The sequence below is a fragment of the Ursus arctos genome, unplaced genomic scaffold (assembly GCF_023065955.2).
Source record: "Ursus arctos isolate Adak ecotype North America unplaced genomic scaffold, UrsArc2.0 scaffold_30, whole genome shotgun sequence".
NCBI lineage: Eukaryota > Metazoa > Chordata > Mammalia > Carnivora > Ursidae > Ursus > Ursus arctos.
The window spans coordinates 21,972,779-21,989,314 of record NW_026622986.1 but is presented as its reverse complement, the minus strand read 5'-3'; the positions used below and the strand labels follow the sequence as shown (position 1 = coordinate 21,989,314).

The following is a 16,536-nucleotide window of genomic DNA, read 5'->3' as shown; positions in this document are numbered from 1 at the left end:
GACCTTTCCCAGGCGCACCCATCTGTGAATACCTTTTTCCAGAAGTGTCACTTCCTGGGTACATCTTCATCACCATCTTCATATTTGTTATTTGGAAATACGCTCAGTTGTCTCTCCAACTTCCTTAAGTCAAATGGGGAAAAAAAGCAAAAAAAAAAAAAAAAAAAAAAAAAGCTTGGGAATGAAACCCACCGTTTCCCTCTGAATACAAGAATCACGTTGTTCGTTTATATCTCTGAGTGGTTTTGTTTTATTCATGTCACAGTGTGAAGAACTTGCTGGGTCTCATTATTGCTCTGTGTACCGAAGTGGTCGGATGTCTTCCTCTTTATGCCGGCATGGTTATTGATTTTTTGACAATGCATAACGTGAAGTCATAAATCTCCAAGCGGTAGAGCCCTAGAACCATACGTATCTGGACAAGTGGGCATGTGCTGGGTGCGAGAAGGACATCCTGTGTCACCATTGTTCAGCCAGACCGATGCTGTCAGAGAGAAGACATATCACAGGTTGGAACCTGCACGTGATAGAAGTATTCAAACAAGATTTAAAAACTATGATGTGGTTTTAAAAATATTTGGGTCACAAATCAACTGTCAGTTCCAAGTGCAGTGTTTATAGAGTACTGCTGTGTGAGGCAGCCCGGAAAAAGAGAGAAGCGCCTGCGTATTTGCACCAGAGGGCACTTTTTTTCTTAGGAGCCCTTTATTTCGGGGGTACTTTTATAGCACCAGCAAGTCCAGTTAGAAACTTCCAGCATCTCTTACTGCTTCTGCTTTCTCACCATCTCCACCGGTGTCCTCTCAGTCTAAGCCACCACCTGATTTTTTTTTTCCAGGTTCTAGAAACAGCCCGCTGGTCTCTGCAGGCACACTGGCCCCCCTTCATCCGTTCTCCGTGGGGCTGCTAGTTATTCCATTCAGATCTCCTGCATAAAACTCTGAAATGCTTTCCTGTTTTTGTTTTTGTTTTTTTTTTTTTAATCAGGTAGGGTTTGATCAGGGAAAGAAAACAACTATGGGTGAAATGGAACAGCATTTATTATAGAGATGCAAACGTACGCAGTTCTGAAAATCAATTCACCCAACATCAACTTGCCAGTTTGACCGCTGCATCTAAAATTGCAAAGCAGGTACTTTCAGCCAGGTCCAGGACCAGGTGTGTCAGAGGCAGGGGCAGGAAAAGGGCATAAGTCTATGAAATCTGGAGGACACACATTCGTATGTAAAATTTTCAGGAAGTCCTATCCTCTGAAATGTGAAATGTAACCGAAATGCATATTCAACTCGGGGAGACAGAAAAATCCTAAGTATAATGGCCTGAGTGAAATAACTGTGGCAAAATCTCGGGGAAACAACACAAAAATTGCCCCCCAAACTACTCACCCACCACCAAATCGCCAACAGTTTGGCAAATTTGCTCTATATTTTATAAAAGTTAATTTATACATGTATTTTCAAACATGACACATCCTACATATTGTCTCTGGTTTCCAGCTCAACCCTAGAGTACTGGTTCTCTTCTCTTGTCTTTTTTTTTCTTCTTCGAAGTGTGTGTTCTTTTCTGATTCTATCCCCATTGGGGTTAGAAGCATTGCTTCCTTTGACCAGGCTGTACCAGTCATGGCAGACTAGCCCCGGTGTCTCTGGCTGCTCAGATTTCACATCTGAAGCCAAACAGAGCTTTTGGCAACTGCATTTTTGGCTCCGCTGTCTCTTTTCCCACCACGTTCTGTTGCAGGTGTGTGCAGTGCAGAAGCGTCCCACGGATGCCCTGCAAAATGCCGGGAGCCTGCTTTTTTTGGTGCCGGTCTCTCCTGTCTGTACCCCGGCAGCTCTCAGTGTCCATTACCCTCCTCCGTACTCTGTGAACTCTTCACTCTATGGTGGAAGGCCAAGGGTAGCCCCTTGCCTGTACCTTGAGAAGAGAACAACTTTCAGGCCGAATGTGGGCGGAAGAGCCACACGGGAACGGCACGTAGCTGAGCTGGAACCATGAGCGCTATACACGTATTTTATTGGACTACAAGACACATTCCAGCTTAGAGTAATGTCCGCTACAGTTTCTTCTTTCATCCTTTCTTATCCGTTAAGTAAGGGTTACATTGTTTGTGATCATAGGAAGCAGCAACTCCTGCTGCCTGAGGAATTTCCCAGGAGAGATGACATTTCTTAAGTATTTTGTTATTTTGTGTGTTTTTTTTTTCCACAGATTCGCAGGTTGTGAGCTTGAAACTTACTAACACTGCTCTTTCAAATCTGTATCAATTAACTATGCAGTTTGGGACTTTTCTAGTAAAAGTGCTAGTGTTGTTGCTGTTTTTCCTTTTTAAAAAATGAAAGCATAGTTGACATGCACTGGTAGTGACAGCGTTTTATCAGTTTATCCAAGGTTCTGGGCCCCATCAGCCAAAAGGAAGGAAAGAACAAATTAACCCATATGGAAGACTGAATCGATCATTAATGGAACTGTGATTTTTGTCAACAGAAAGAACTAGCTACGTATTCCTTGTTCTCAGTAACAGGGAATAAGGCATTGAACAGTGAGGTCCTGGACATCACCAAGGAAAATCACTGCCCTGTGCAGTGACTGGCAAGCACATAGTGGCTCTTTAAACAGACGGCGGCTTCTGTCCCCTTGTGAATTATTTAGGCGATGGAAGCTTGGCTTGCGGAAGAGCACTACCAACCAAAAACCAATGGCCATGCGAGCCACAGGTCCTACGGTTGTCTGCCAAACAGTCGAAATCAATTATTTACACATTATGGGCCAATGGATATCAAACCCCTCAGCTCCAGATAATTGCAGTGGATTCATGTCAAGCTGCCTTTGGCTCGGCGCTCCTTTTTCGCCATCCCTGGTCTCTTTTCACCTTGTCTCTTGAATGTACTACTGCGAATCGTCTTCTACCTGTTGCTTCCCCAAATGTAAGGAGACACTTCCTCTGAAAAAAAAAAAAAAAACAACCTAGGGAATGCATAGTGGTTCCTACTGCCAGCAGAACAGAGCTCTCATTTGCTAAGTGCCGTGTGCCAGACCTGAGGGAGCTTTGATACTTGGTAGCTCATTTCATTGAATTCCTGGGACAGCCCAGGAAATGTGTTTTTGTTATTCTAATTTAAAGATAAGAAAACTCCTGCTCAGAAGGTCAGGGAGTTCAGAATGTCTTTTTAAGGAACAGCTTGAGAGCTTCAGACGCCTTTTCTTTTACCTGGTTCCCAATTTGTCCCCATCCTCCAAATGTATGCGGCTAGCATTCCGTGTAGACCACTGTTTCTGGCAGGGGCTTCGCTCTTGGCCACGAAGGTGTTTGTCTTCACACTTTCAGTTGTGCCTTCTTCTTTCCAAGAGAATCCTTTCGTTGAGGAAACATACGGACGCATGAAAGCTCTGGAACTGGGGTTCTTGTTGTCAGTGATGGAAACTTGGTGAATACTTAGTATGTGTTACAAATGAAAAGAAATAGGATAAATAGAGAGGTTTTTACTCTTTGGAGACAGCAAATTTCAGTTTCAATAAATTATAGTCGCTTTCATTATATCAAAGGATTTTTGCTTCTTTTCAAGATTTATTTATTTATTTGAGAGAGTGCACACGCGCATACTCATGGGGGGCGGGGCAGAGGGAGAGAGAGAATCTTCAAGCCAACTCCCCCCTGAGCATGGAACCCCCACCTCCGACATGGGGCTCAATCCCAGGATCCCGAGATCATGACCTGAGCCGAAACCAAGAGTCAGACGCTTAACCAACTGTGCCACCCAGGCACCCCGGATTTTTGCTTTTAATGATTTTCGAAGTGTTTCTGGCTATGTGCCCTAGACAAAAGAAATCTAGAGCAAGAGAGGTTTTTATTCTTGTTTTTTTATTCTTAAACCTAGGCGTGCCCCCCGCCAGTTGTTTTTTGGGGGAATAATCTGTGAAATCATCAAGGTCACAGATTTTTGTCCTATGTGTTTTTGTATCTACAATTTCTGGCACATGATGGACCTTCAACAGAAGTTTGTTCACTTGGATAGTGAATGACTAACAATCAGTAGCCTCAGTATATTTAATTTATTTGAAAAATGACAAATGAAAAAATTCTGATACAAGGCTGGTTTTGATATATGTTATTGATTATGAGGAGTTTTTTTTTAAATGGAGATATTGTTGAATTAAGCAAGGAAGTATAGCCGTGACTAATGAGATAAAATTAAGCAAAAGGAAATTGTGAACTGAATACCAAGAAATATTTTCAGTAGATGAGGATGGGATTAAATCAGGCAAAGGAGTCACAGTGGAAGTGGCCGGGGGACGTTTAACACCATGCACGTCACTTAAGGCTGCAGTGAACGTCAACGATTTACTAAAGACTGACTCTGGCTTTGGCAGGGTGATAAGTGGGATCATATCTCTAGTTTCATTGATTCTCTTTCTTACACAGGTTTACATTCACAGTCTCCCATCCCGGATGGACAGAATTTATGTGTGTGTTAAATTTTCTGATTATTGTTTTCTTTTCTTTCTTTCTTTTTTTTTTTTTTCCAGAAAACACTCTTTTCGGAGCATCTCCTGGTATCACCAGAAATGTCTTCCTTAAGTGGGAAAGTCCAAACGGTTTTGGGCCCCATGGAGCCCAGCAAACTGGGCCGTACTCTGACCCACGAACATCTGACGATGACCTTTGACTGCTGTTACTACCCCCCTCCTCCATGTCATGAAGCTACATCTCAGGAACCTATTATGATGAAAAACTTATTCTGGATTCAGAAAAACCCTTATTCCCATAAAGAGAATCTTTGGCTGAATCAGGAGACGGAAGCTGTAAGGGAAGAATTGTTGTATTTTAAAGCCAAAGGTGGAGGGGCTCTGGTGGAGAACACAACCGTTGGGATTAGCCGAGACGTGAAGACGCTGAAATGGCTTGCAGAAGAAACAGGCGTCCATATCATATCTGGAGCTGGGTTTTACGTGGAGGCCACTCACTCTCCAGAGACCAGAGCCATGTCAGTGGAGCAGGTGAGAAGCCCTGAGGACTTCGACAATATTTGCATGTAAATTCAGAAAGGCCAGAACCTCAGACATTGGATTTTCCCTACGTGCCATCTCCATTGGGGAATGTCACTGACTCAGAGGTAGCTGGGCACGCTACAGAAATTTTCTAGCTAGCAAAGACATCTGCCAGTGGGGACCCAAATTAGGAACATTCCATCTCATAAAGAAAAAAGCGTCAAGGGAGGAGAGCTTAACCCACTAGTCACTGAAAAATCCCAAGTGTTAACGTTTAGATGTGGATATCTGGTATCCCTTCTCCACAGTGGTGCCATAGCCTGTTTGTAAACCTCATTTTCCCATTATAAACTTCAGTTATATAACCTCGATTTTCTTTCTGGATTTTATAATAACCAGCAATAAAAAATGCACCGTAGGGTGAGACTTGGCAGGCAGAGACTTGGCACACGGGCGAATATGTTTCCTTCTTTTACAAAACAGGAAGGGTGGAAGAAAACCCGTTCCTGTTTTTGTTATCATATGATCTTAAGCAAGAATGGGCAGAGGGAAGGAAATCTTTCAGAAAGAAACAGAAAGAATTAGCCACAAAGCTTCTTTGCATATACATGTGCTCCCTTCTGAACAGGTCTGTTCGTGTTTATACATGTTTACCCTCTTGTCTATATTTATATGTGTCTTCCATTGCCTGCTCGCTAGGCAGACAACGTCAGCTGCAGTCTTTGCAACGATTCAGTTAATCATTACAATCTTTGTATTGCAAAACTTTACGGGCATCGTTTTCCAATCAGGCCTTTACCTTTTTATATGCTTATATTATTTGAAGACTCTCCTGAAGTCAGCTGTTACACATTCTTCCAACCACTCTTTGTAGTAATATCCATATGAATCAAAAAATCATATGAGTTTTGTGTGCTGTGAATTTTCTGTGCTGTACGGGATTAAGGACTGCATAAATAAGGGAGAATTAAAGGATTCGTTGATACAGTTGATGTATATTCAAGGGTAGTCTTTTTATGTTCTAGATGCTTCTCAGGTTAAATTATAAATTTTTTTTTCTCATCTGAATGTACTTTCATGAAGTCACATTTTTTCCCCTATAGCTTCCTAAAGCCACGCATTTCTCATTAAATAATCACAGTAAGATATTATTGAATCTTTGATTTAGAGTAACTTATTGAATTTGAGATTTGGCTTTTCTCATCGACCTGTATGAATTGAATGGATGGCAAATACATTTTTAAAAGAATGAATGACCGAATGAATAAATCCATTCACATACCGTGGTGACTCTGGGTTGATAAATTTCACAGTTTCTAAAACATTTTCTTTCTCACTCTTTCTTAGCTTACTGACGTTCTCATTAATGAAATTCTCCATGGAGCTGATGGAACGAGTATCAAGTGTGGCGTCATCGGAGAAATCGGTTGCTCCTGGCCTCTGGCTGAGAGCGAGAGGAAGGTTCTTCAGGCAACAGCTCATGCCCAGGCTCAGCTGGGCTGTCCTGTTATTATTCATCCCGGAAGAAATCCAAGTGCACCATTTCAGATTATCCGAGTGTTGCAAGAAGCAGGTGTGGACATCTCCAAAACAGTTATGTCCCACATCGATAGGTAAGCAGACGATCTCCAAAATCAGTCCAAGTCACCAGATGATTATGGATGATCAATAAATAATATCAGATGAAGGAAATACTAATCACCTAGAGAAAACCACTAACCACTTGGATGACAGTATTTTACAACAGACATTAGTAAAAGTCGGTGCTGCCATTTCTGTGTCCTGACTCTGGGTCTGTTAGTGTTCTAGGTGTTTTGTGTAAATAATTTCTCTTAATTGACTTAACCCTTCATAACCCTTCCTAGTAACTGCCCCTGTGTACTTCACTTCTTTGCCTCAGGGTCTGATACCACAGTAGCTGCCCAGTCTAGATGCTCTGTATTTGTTGCTGGTTGGGAGTGATAAATTTATCTACAGATATAAAGGGAAGGGAAAGTGAATAGTTTCCCCCTGAGAAGAAAACCACAAACGTAAATATTCAAATTTGCTCTTCTGACTGGTGGTTTGAGTCATCTGAACTTGAAAAAATGTAATTATAAAACATAATACTGGGGCATAAGCCTGGGTGGCTCAGTCGGTGAGTGTCTCACTCTTGATTTAGGCTCAGGTCATGATCTTGGGGTCGTGAGATCAAGCCCTGCCTGGGGCTCCAGTCTCTACCCTGAGCCCGGAGTCTGTCTGAGATTCTCTCTCCCTCTCCTTCTGCCCCCCCCTCCCCTCCCCTGTCTCTCTCTCTCTCTCAAATAAGTAAATGAATCTTTAAAAATCATTATAGTAATGGGTATATTATTTGTTTGGTAGTATTCTTAGTTTCCCATGGCTACTATAATAAATTATAAGGAACTGGGTGGCTTAAAAGAAGAATTGCTTTCTCACAGCTCTGGAGGCCAGAGGTCTGAGATGAAGGTGTGGGCAGGGCTGCACTTCCTCCAAAGGCACTGGGGGGAACATCCCACCTTGCTTCTTCCATTGCCTGGTTGTTCCAGACATTCCTTGGCTTGTGGCTACATAACTTCAGTTTCTGCCTCTTTCTTTACATGGCCCCCTCCTGTCTGTCTGTGTCTTCTCCTCTTTTGTTTCTTAGAAGGACACATCATTAGATTTAATGCTGACCCAGATAACCCAGAATGATCTCATCTTGAGATCCTTAGCTCCACCACAACTGCAAAGACTCTCTTCCCAAATAGGGTCCCTTTCAGAGTTTCAGAGCGCTAACACATGGACATATCTTTTTGGAGTCCACCATTCAACCCCCAACACATTATATTAGATGTGTAGGGGCCCACAAAATAAGTGACTATCTGACCAGATGTTGGCTGCAGTTCATTTTATGAAGAAGCCTAACGTATTGCAAAGGCTAGACATTAGCCTTTAGATGAAATTAAGGAGTTAACACAGTACAAATGACACCTAATAATATATTACAATTACTTCTATCTGCATATTGGAATAAAGCCGTGTTAACAGACTGGTAGCTTCTCATTGTCACACCTGGCATTCTGCTACCAGTCCTACAGGATGTATTGATAAAATGCTTCTACTTAATAGAAATATTATAAAATCCTGTGCTAAAAAAGAAATTAAAAGTTATAACTGTGGCAGAATGAAGAAGCCGATATTAATGGAGAGACTGAGAACATCAAGGTAAAGACAGTTTTCCTGGCAACTGGATTGGTGTCAAGATCAATACATGGCTATTTTCAAGATCTTCTGGTTGTACTGATAAAGTAGAGGGATGCTTCTAGATCCCTGTCTTAGAGGTAGTGTGTCCTAGTATGAAGAATAGAGTCTTTGGACCCAGAGACTCCTGATTTTAAATCTTGACTCTACCATTTGCTGTGAGATCTAGGGTAAGTTCGTATGAATTTAAAATAATGTATTTGATAATGTTACCTTGTAGGATTTAGAACATATGCAACATCTTTAATCCAGAAGGATGATTCTTTTTTTTTTTTCTTTTAAAGATTTATTTTATTATTTATTTGACAGAGATAGAGACAGCCAGCGAGAGAGGGAACACAAGCAGGGGGAGTGGGAGAGGAAGAAGCAGGCTCATAGCGGAGGAGCCAGATGTGGGGCTCGATCCCATAATGCCGGGATCACGCCCTGAGCCGAAGGCAGACGCTTAACCGCTGTGCCACCCAGGCGCCCCCAGAAGGATGATTCTTTAATACTTTTTAAATGGTGTGTCATGCAAATGAATAAGATAATATAATATTTTTAAATTTTATAAATATAATAATTATAATATTATAATAATGTATTATAATATATTATAATATATAATATAGTATATATTATAATATATTATATTATAATATTATATATAATGTATAATATAAATATTATAAATTTTATAAATATTTCTTGGGTTTTTGAAAACATTGTATTCTGCGGTTATGCTCTCTATAGGTCCATTAGACTATAGTCACCATGTTCAAATATTCTATATTCCTGCTGACTTTGTCACTGCTCAATCTATTGGTTACAAAAAGAAGTATCTTAAAATCTATTATGATGGATTTTTAAATTTCTCACTGTACACATTTCAGTGTTTTCTTTATATATTTTGAAGCTACGCCATCACACGCATACAAGTTGTTTCACCTTCCTGGCGAACTAAAACTTATTTCAACATATATTGCACTGCTTTATCTCCAGTAATTTGAGCAATGCTTTTTGTTTTAAAGGCTGTTTTACCTGATATTGATGTGACTATCCTGATCTTTCTGTGTTAGTTTTATAACTTAGATGTGTCTTACACACACCCAGCATGTGGCTGGATTTGGGTTTTATCTTGTCTTTTCTTCTATATGAAAACTTCAGTTTTTTTACTTTGACTAAGTTTACTAAAATGTTTGTTTCACTTTTTCTTTCTTTCTTAAGATTTTATTTCTTTATTTATTAATTAGAGAGAGAGAGAGCATGTGCGTGAGTTGGGGGAGGGGCAGTGGCAGAGACTCTCAAGCCAACTCCTAGATGAGCATGGAGCCCAAAGCAGGGCTCTATCTCATGACCCCAAGATCATGACCTGAGTCAAAACCAAGAGTAGGACACTTAACCAACTGAGCTATCCAGGCACCCCCTCCCTCACTTTTTCTTTTCGTCATAGCTAATATCATCCTTGATCGATTGATTTTTTTTCACCTTCTTATTTTATCTTTCCCCTTTAATACTTCGGAAGGTATCTATACTACTTCTATCCTATCCGTGGTTATAATAGAAAATGTAACATGTATATTTAACATATCAATTTTTAAATATAATAAATATTTTACCAACTTCCGGGTAATACAAAGATCTTAGAATCCTTCGACTTCAATCACTTACCATCTAACTTACATACTATTTTTCCCAGGATGTGTGTCTATTTTCTTTTTTTAATCCCACTGATTAGACATTATCTTACTATCATGAAACATTTAGATGGTCAATGTATATTTAGATTAGCTTTTCTGTTTGCTATTTTCTTTGCTCACCATTCCTCTTCATGCCAGCTCTTCATCCTTGAATTTCCTAAAGTACATCATTTGAAGTTCCTTCAGCGTGTGTCTGTTTTGGTAATAAACACTTAGTATATATGTATCTGAAAATGCCTTCATTCCTTTATTCGTAAGAGATAATTAAATAGAATAGGTAACTTATAATAATTAAAATAGACAATTCTCCTTAAGTTATTTTTTCTAAGTGCTTTAAAGAGATTCCATTTTCAACTGACATACGTTATTGCTGTTCATAAGTCAGCTGAACCTAGTTATGCTTCTTTGGAAGGAAGCTGCCTTTCTTTCTGTTTTTAACATCTTTGTCTCTGGGACTCTGTGTCTGCACTATGATCTATCTCAGTGTGAATTTCTTTTTATCATGTATGCTTGGGATTCCTGGATGTGAAGATGTATTTGTAATTTGTTTCTGGAAAACTTCAGCCATTGTCTCTTCAAATAGTGCTTCATTTGTATCTTCCTATTTTCATCATCAACGCCAGTTTGATATGTGTAGGGTCTGATTACCTGTCCTGCGGATCTCTTAACATCTCGCTCATATTTTCATCCATTGGCATATTGGACCTGTTTTCTTAAAGTTCTATCTTCCTATTTACTACTTCTCTTTCCAGCAAAATCAATCTGTTGCCTCATTTTATCAATGTGGTTTATAATATTAAGAACAGAAAACTTAAAACCATAGTCCTTTTATAAAAATTTCTATAAATTCTATTTGTTTACTTTTTTAAAAGATTTATTTGTTTATTTTAGAGAGAGAGTGAGTGAGTATGCATGGGGGGGGTAGTGGCAGAGGGAGAGAATCTCAAGCAGACTCCCCACTGAGCGCGGACCCCTTCATGGGACTCCATCTCCATACCCATGAGATCATGACCTGAGCCTAAATCATGAGTTGGATGTTTAACTGACTGAGCCAGTCAGGCACCCCTCTATTTGTTTACTTTTTTTTTTTTTTAAGGTTTTTAACATTCTTTATTTTGGATATTTAGATTTAAGGTGTTGAAACCTACGTGGTTTTGTGGGAAGGAGACAGACCGGCAACGCATTATGGAAAATCTGGCTGTAATTGACAAGAGGCTCTCTAGCAAACCCATGGACATGTCATTTTGATGAGGGTGGGAGTTTCTCTTTTTTTAGAGAGAGAGAGTGCAAGTGAGAGCTAGCCTGGGGGAGGGGGAGAGGGGAGGGACAGAGAGAGAGGGAGAGAGAGATTCTTTAAGCAGGCTCCACACTCAGAGCATGGAGGCTGACATGGAGCTCTATCCCCCCTGAGATCATGACCTGAGCCGAAATCTAGAATTGGACACTTAACTGACTGAGCCACTCAGGTGCCCCTATTTGTTTACTTTTTAAAACTGCTTGGTTAATTTTGATCATTTCTTTTTCCTTCAGTATGTTTTCAATTCAATCTTTAAAAACATATTAAACATATAATATATACCTTGTGATTAACAAATCTAATTTCTAATGTCTTTTTCCCCCTGATTTTTAGTTTGTTGGTTCTTCAGGCTCTCATTCATGTGAGGTTATTTTCGTGTTAAAAAAAAAAAAAAGGTTATTTTGATCTTGGATTCCTTGGAAATTATTACAAGTCCTAGGCTGGAGGATTTTTCCCCCTGTTCATTTGTGTGTTTGTTCTGTTTGTTTCTGGTAGGTAGTTAGGGGGCACTACCAGTCTGGGACAACTTTAAACTCAATTTTTAAAAATTAAAAAAAAATGTTTATTTATGGTAAAATAGTCATAATATAAAATTTACCATCTTACATCTATTGTGAAGTATAGGATTCAGTAGTGTTAAATGCATCCACGTTGCTGTGCAAGCAAACTCCGTAACTCTTCATCTTGCAAAACTGAAACTCTACTCACCGAACAATGGCTCCCTACTCCTCCTCTGCACCGACCAAGGCAACCAGCATCCTACTGTTCACCTCTGTAATCTGACGACTCTACGTACCTCATACAAGTGGAATCATACAGTATTTGGTTTTTTTGTGACTCTTAATTTTTTTTTAAGATTTATTTGAGAGAGCGAGAGAGTGAGCAGGAGGAAGAGGGAGAGAGAATCTGAAGCAGATTCCACACTGAGTGTAGAGCCCAATGTGGGACTCAATCTCACAACTGCGAGATCATGACCTGAGCCGAAACCAAGAGTCGGACGCTCACCCAACTGAACCACCCAGGCGCCCCTTTTCCTGGCTCTTTAAACTTTTGACTTGAGGGGTTTAGAACCACACAGGTTCTATGAATTCTGGCTCCTAAACTCAGTGAATGTAGGCTTGCAGCTTTCGATTCTTACTGGAGATGGTTTTTCTCAATCTGCTTCCCTTTCACCAGAAAACAAGACTGAGAAAGGCATATAATATCCAAAGACCCCCTCTGTGGACCAGGTGTTTACCTCCTCCGCCCCCATGGGTGTTGTCTGGGGTGAGGGAGCACTCCTTTATGTGCTGATGGGAACTGTGTCTCCAGTTTACCTCCTAATTATCCAGGCTGGGCTCTGTCTTTGGCCCATTAACCTACCCTCCACCCACCCGCCAGGCAAATGGACGCTCTAGGTCTCCCCTTACCTCTCACTTTCTCTGCTTTCTTTTTCTGCACCAGGAACAGGTCCTTAACTTCCCCACCAGCCTAACCAAGCATTTAAAAATATGATTTTTTCCCCTTTAATTTTATTCAGTATTTTACACGCACTATGTAGGAAAGGCTTTCTGTGAACATTTCGTCCACCCTACTGCTTGAACTGGGTCATAATGATTCTTAAAGAAGAATCTTTCTAATTCTCTTTACAGTTAGACATGTAGGTAAGTTAGAAGATTATGCTTGGCATTAATAGAAAGTAAGCTTTTGTTGGAAATTGTGAAATATATCTTAATTCCGAGTACAGTAGTGTCCTACTTGCTCATAAAATCAAACAACATATATATTGTACACATATGTGTATTTTCTTTTAAATAACAAAGCTACATTCTCTGATTTTCAGTGGACACCTTTCCAGTGCCTCCCTCTAGAATGGCTCAGGATAGAATTGAGAGGTTAGCCTGACATCAGACAAATTCAGAGCATCCTAGGAAGTCCTGAGACTGTTCCTAGAGCAGCCCACCCATTCTGTACCTCCATTAGGGACAATGCAGGGTTCCAGTGCCCGAAAAAGAAATACATACAAGTAGGAACATTTCAGGGGAGAGGCAACTGGGCAAAATGGCTACAGAAAAAAAAAAGTGCATTTGGAAAAACAAGTGGAATAAAGTAACAGAGAAAAAAATAATAATCAGGGAGGCAGATGCAGGCAACTTTGGCTTTTTGATGTGGGTGTTCCCAGCAAGACAGTCGCCAGGCTGACGTGTGACTGGGTCAGCCTTTCACAGACTCGCAGAGGTCTGCTGGGCTGCACACACACTCTGATCTGTATTGAAAGGGCGAGGATTTCAGCTTTTATACTGGGGACAAACCACAAAAGGGCATATATTTCGTGCAACAAAATACACAGGCAGCACACAAAAAGTAGAGCGTTCTGAAAACAAGACCTTCAGGAAAACAAAACCGAACAAACAAAACACAGAGTCCCTCATTTCTCCTGCCATGCCTTTTAGGCATCCAGAGAAGGCTCTGAACCCACGAGCTGTCGTGGTGGCGAGGTGACAAGTCAAGACTCCAGCTCTGCCCTGCAGCTGCTTTGAGAACACTGGGCTCTCCACCAGGACCAACGCTCAGCCTTGAATACCTATCGGATTGGTGCATTTAGCCCCTTAAAGGCAGGACTTCTATCATTTGAGAATACAAAATAAAATCCTCCAGGATGTCCACAGTCACATTAAAGCAATGAAATATTTTGAAGGTATATAAATCTTCACTAGCATTCATGCGTAAGGCATTTTCTCTTAAAATACGTGTATACACACATACACACACACACACAAACACCACAGCAACAACAGCAAAACTGCTATCTACTGCTTGGGATGCTGAGAGGGAAGAGTTAATGAATGGCGGACACCTCAGGACACCTCTGAACCACATTGTTGTCATGTGACCATTTGTGACCTGCTTAAGGTCATTTACCTGGAGATAACAACCTTGACAAGATAAATCTGCTTCTGTGTCTAGGCCCTCCCCTAACCATCTGTTCTCTTTAAGAAATATGGGCCTGTGGACGTGCCTGGGGACGGCTGTGGATCTAGCCCTAGGGAACACTGCAGGGGGCTGCCCTTCACAGTTCTGGCCACCCAAAGTCAACGGTTATCGCAAAATAACACCAGCCCTTAGGTGTCCCTGTTTGGGCTTTCAATCCACAACGGCTTTATGCCTTTTAATCATTTATTATAATTTCAACTACCTGTTAAAACTCTCTCTACATTTCCAGTTGGCATGGACTCACAGCACGGTCTCTGCCCCGGTCGGATACAGGGCGTGTGTGGTTCAAGAAGATACCCCACGGAAGGCCTTTTCGCAATTCATCTCCAAGGAAATTTTATGCATCGTGTACTGGAGGGTAGCCGTGGGTATTTTTGTGACAATATGATTCTTTCGTTACCAGTGAAAGCTGGGTAAGATGACAGGGCTGGAAGGCATTGGGGCACTATTTCCTGATTAAGTTTTGAGTCTCCGGGAGGACAAAAGACAGGTGCTATGCCTCCATCTTTTGTCTTCGTGGTTATCTAACAAAGCACAGGGCTTTGATGGAAAGCCAGGGCCTAGAGTTTGATGAGGGGCACAATAATAATTAGGCGCAGGAATATAGCCCACCTCTCTCGTTGAAAATTGCTCCCTGTGGAGGGAAGAAGACTTTGACCCAAGGGTTTTGAAAAAGAAGTGAGAACACCAGGGATGGGCTAATAACCCGTTTTATTCTCTACCTCTGATGAGTCATGCCAAATTCACCTATCTCTTTAAAGGGTACAATTTTGATAAGTTTTTTCATGCTTTTAATTAGATGAAGTAAGAGGGTGGAATATTACTTCATTCATTCATTTATTCATTCATTCAACAAATATTTATCAAGTGCGTCATGTAGCAGACACCAGGAGATAGCAGGGAACACAACGCATTCTCTGCCTTCGAACTGATGCCTGAATTATAATTATGATGACTTTTAATCTTACAGTTGTCTTTGAAAAGCCACAAAAAAATTAGTATCTGGTGCCCCCGGAACTGCACACTTTTAATTCCTATGAATACTAGTGAATTAACATGAAATCACTCAAAATCAATTCCAGGCGAATGTTTGGCAAACTGAAACTGTTCAAAGCATGTACTTAAGTAGTATGGTAGGATTTTAAAGAAAGAACAATTGGTATGTCATGCACACGAAATGGTTTATCACATCTAGAATCCTGTGTCTACAATGCGGTATTTAACAGTTTATTATCAGCGTTACGCATATGCATGCATGATGTGCAAAAGTGGAGCATGCCTGAGAGAAACGAGGACACGTTGTGCAGTGTATACACTGTGCACATTATTTATAGTAAAGACAACTTATTTAGTCATATTGGCTCCGATCCGACCATGGAGTGAAAAACTCAAGAAATCAGTTCAGGCAACAAAGGAGAGTCCTGATAAGCAAGTGAGAATCTTTAAAGGAAAGTATGTACTTAGAACACTCCCTTTTTGGGGGGCGCCTGGGTGGCTCAGTCGTTGAGCGTCTGCCTTCGACTCAGGTCATGATTCCAGGGTCCTGGGATCGAGCCCCGCATCGGGCTCCCTGCTCGGCAGGAAGCCTGCTTCTCCCTCTCCCACTCCCCCTGCTTGTGTTCCCTCTCTCGCTGTCTCTCTCTCTCTGTGTCAAATAAATCAATAAAATCTTTAAAAAAAGGAACACTCCCTTTTTAAAATTTACTAATGTCCACTGACATGTCTTCTGCTATCGCTATGGCAGAGGATAGGAAAGAAAAACTAGAAAGAAAAAAAAATAGCCTAGATGCTTTTAAACATGTCATTATGGCCGCTTGTCTATAACTTGTCACACCGTGGCCAGATTTTATATAAAGATCTACGCTGGTTTGTAGAGAGTACTCACTCACAGAGAAACACAAACTCTGAATACATTTAAGGTTAAAATTGTGTGATGATATTGGCAGCAGCTTTTCCTCCATCAGTGCAACGTATATTCCTTCTGTGTATGTTCCATGCATGGGATGACAGACAAACGGGGTACTCGAGTCACACTGCTTAATTTCTGGTTCTGACACCAGCATTTTTGTGTGATCTTGAACAAAGTCACTTAAACTTCTGGTCCTTTGCTTATCTGTCAAAAGGGGTTAAGAAAAATTACTTCTAACCCTTAAACGTTATGTGGATTTTCCCCCCTGTTATTGTTGATCATGGATTTCCTTTATTTGTAGGACCTATTTAATAAGGAAAAAAAAAGAAGTCCAGACAGAGGTGTGACAGACTGAAAGGTAGCAGAACTTCTTAAAATACAGAAAGAATGCCAAATAAAATGCAATTAAGTTATGCTGGTAATTGATATCTGTGGAGTACCCCAGGTTG

General features: G+C 40.8%; 2 protein-coding genes across 10 annotated transcripts in view; one reads left to right on the top strand and one right to left on the bottom strand.

Moving 5' to 3' along the window:
• C1QL3 (complement C1q like 3) overlaps positions 1-16,536 on the bottom strand; it is a 105,803-nt gene that overhangs the window by 56,438 nt on the left and 32,829 nt on the right. Inside the window, exon 1 of one of the 3 annotated variants that reach the window (XR_008956566.1) lies at positions 33-128. The exons of the other annotated variants lie outside the window; for them this stretch is intronic. The gene's annotated coding sequence lies outside the window, so the exon portion shown is untranslated. Of the gene's footprint in view, positions 1-32; positions 129-16,536 lie in introns of those variants that run through there. 3 annotated transcript variants of the gene reach the window in all.
• Positions 1-16,536, top strand: part of PTER (phosphotriesterase related) — a 68,252-nt gene that overhangs the window by 29,733 nt on the left and 21,983 nt on the right. For 5 of the 7 annotated variants that reach the window (XM_026479011.4, XM_026479007.4, XM_026479012.4 and 2 more), the window contains 2 exons: positions 4,528-4,998; positions 6,337-6,602. In XM_026479011.4, the coding sequence (XP_026334796.1) occupies positions 4,567-4,998; positions 6,337-6,602 (698 nt within the window). In that variant the 5' untranslated portion in view covers positions 4,528-4,566. Of the gene's footprint in view, positions 1-265; positions 510-4,527; positions 4,999-6,336; positions 6,603-16,536 lie in introns of all 7 variants that reach the window. The other 2 variants (XM_048219544.2, XM_048219543.2) reach the window with 1 other exon arrangement.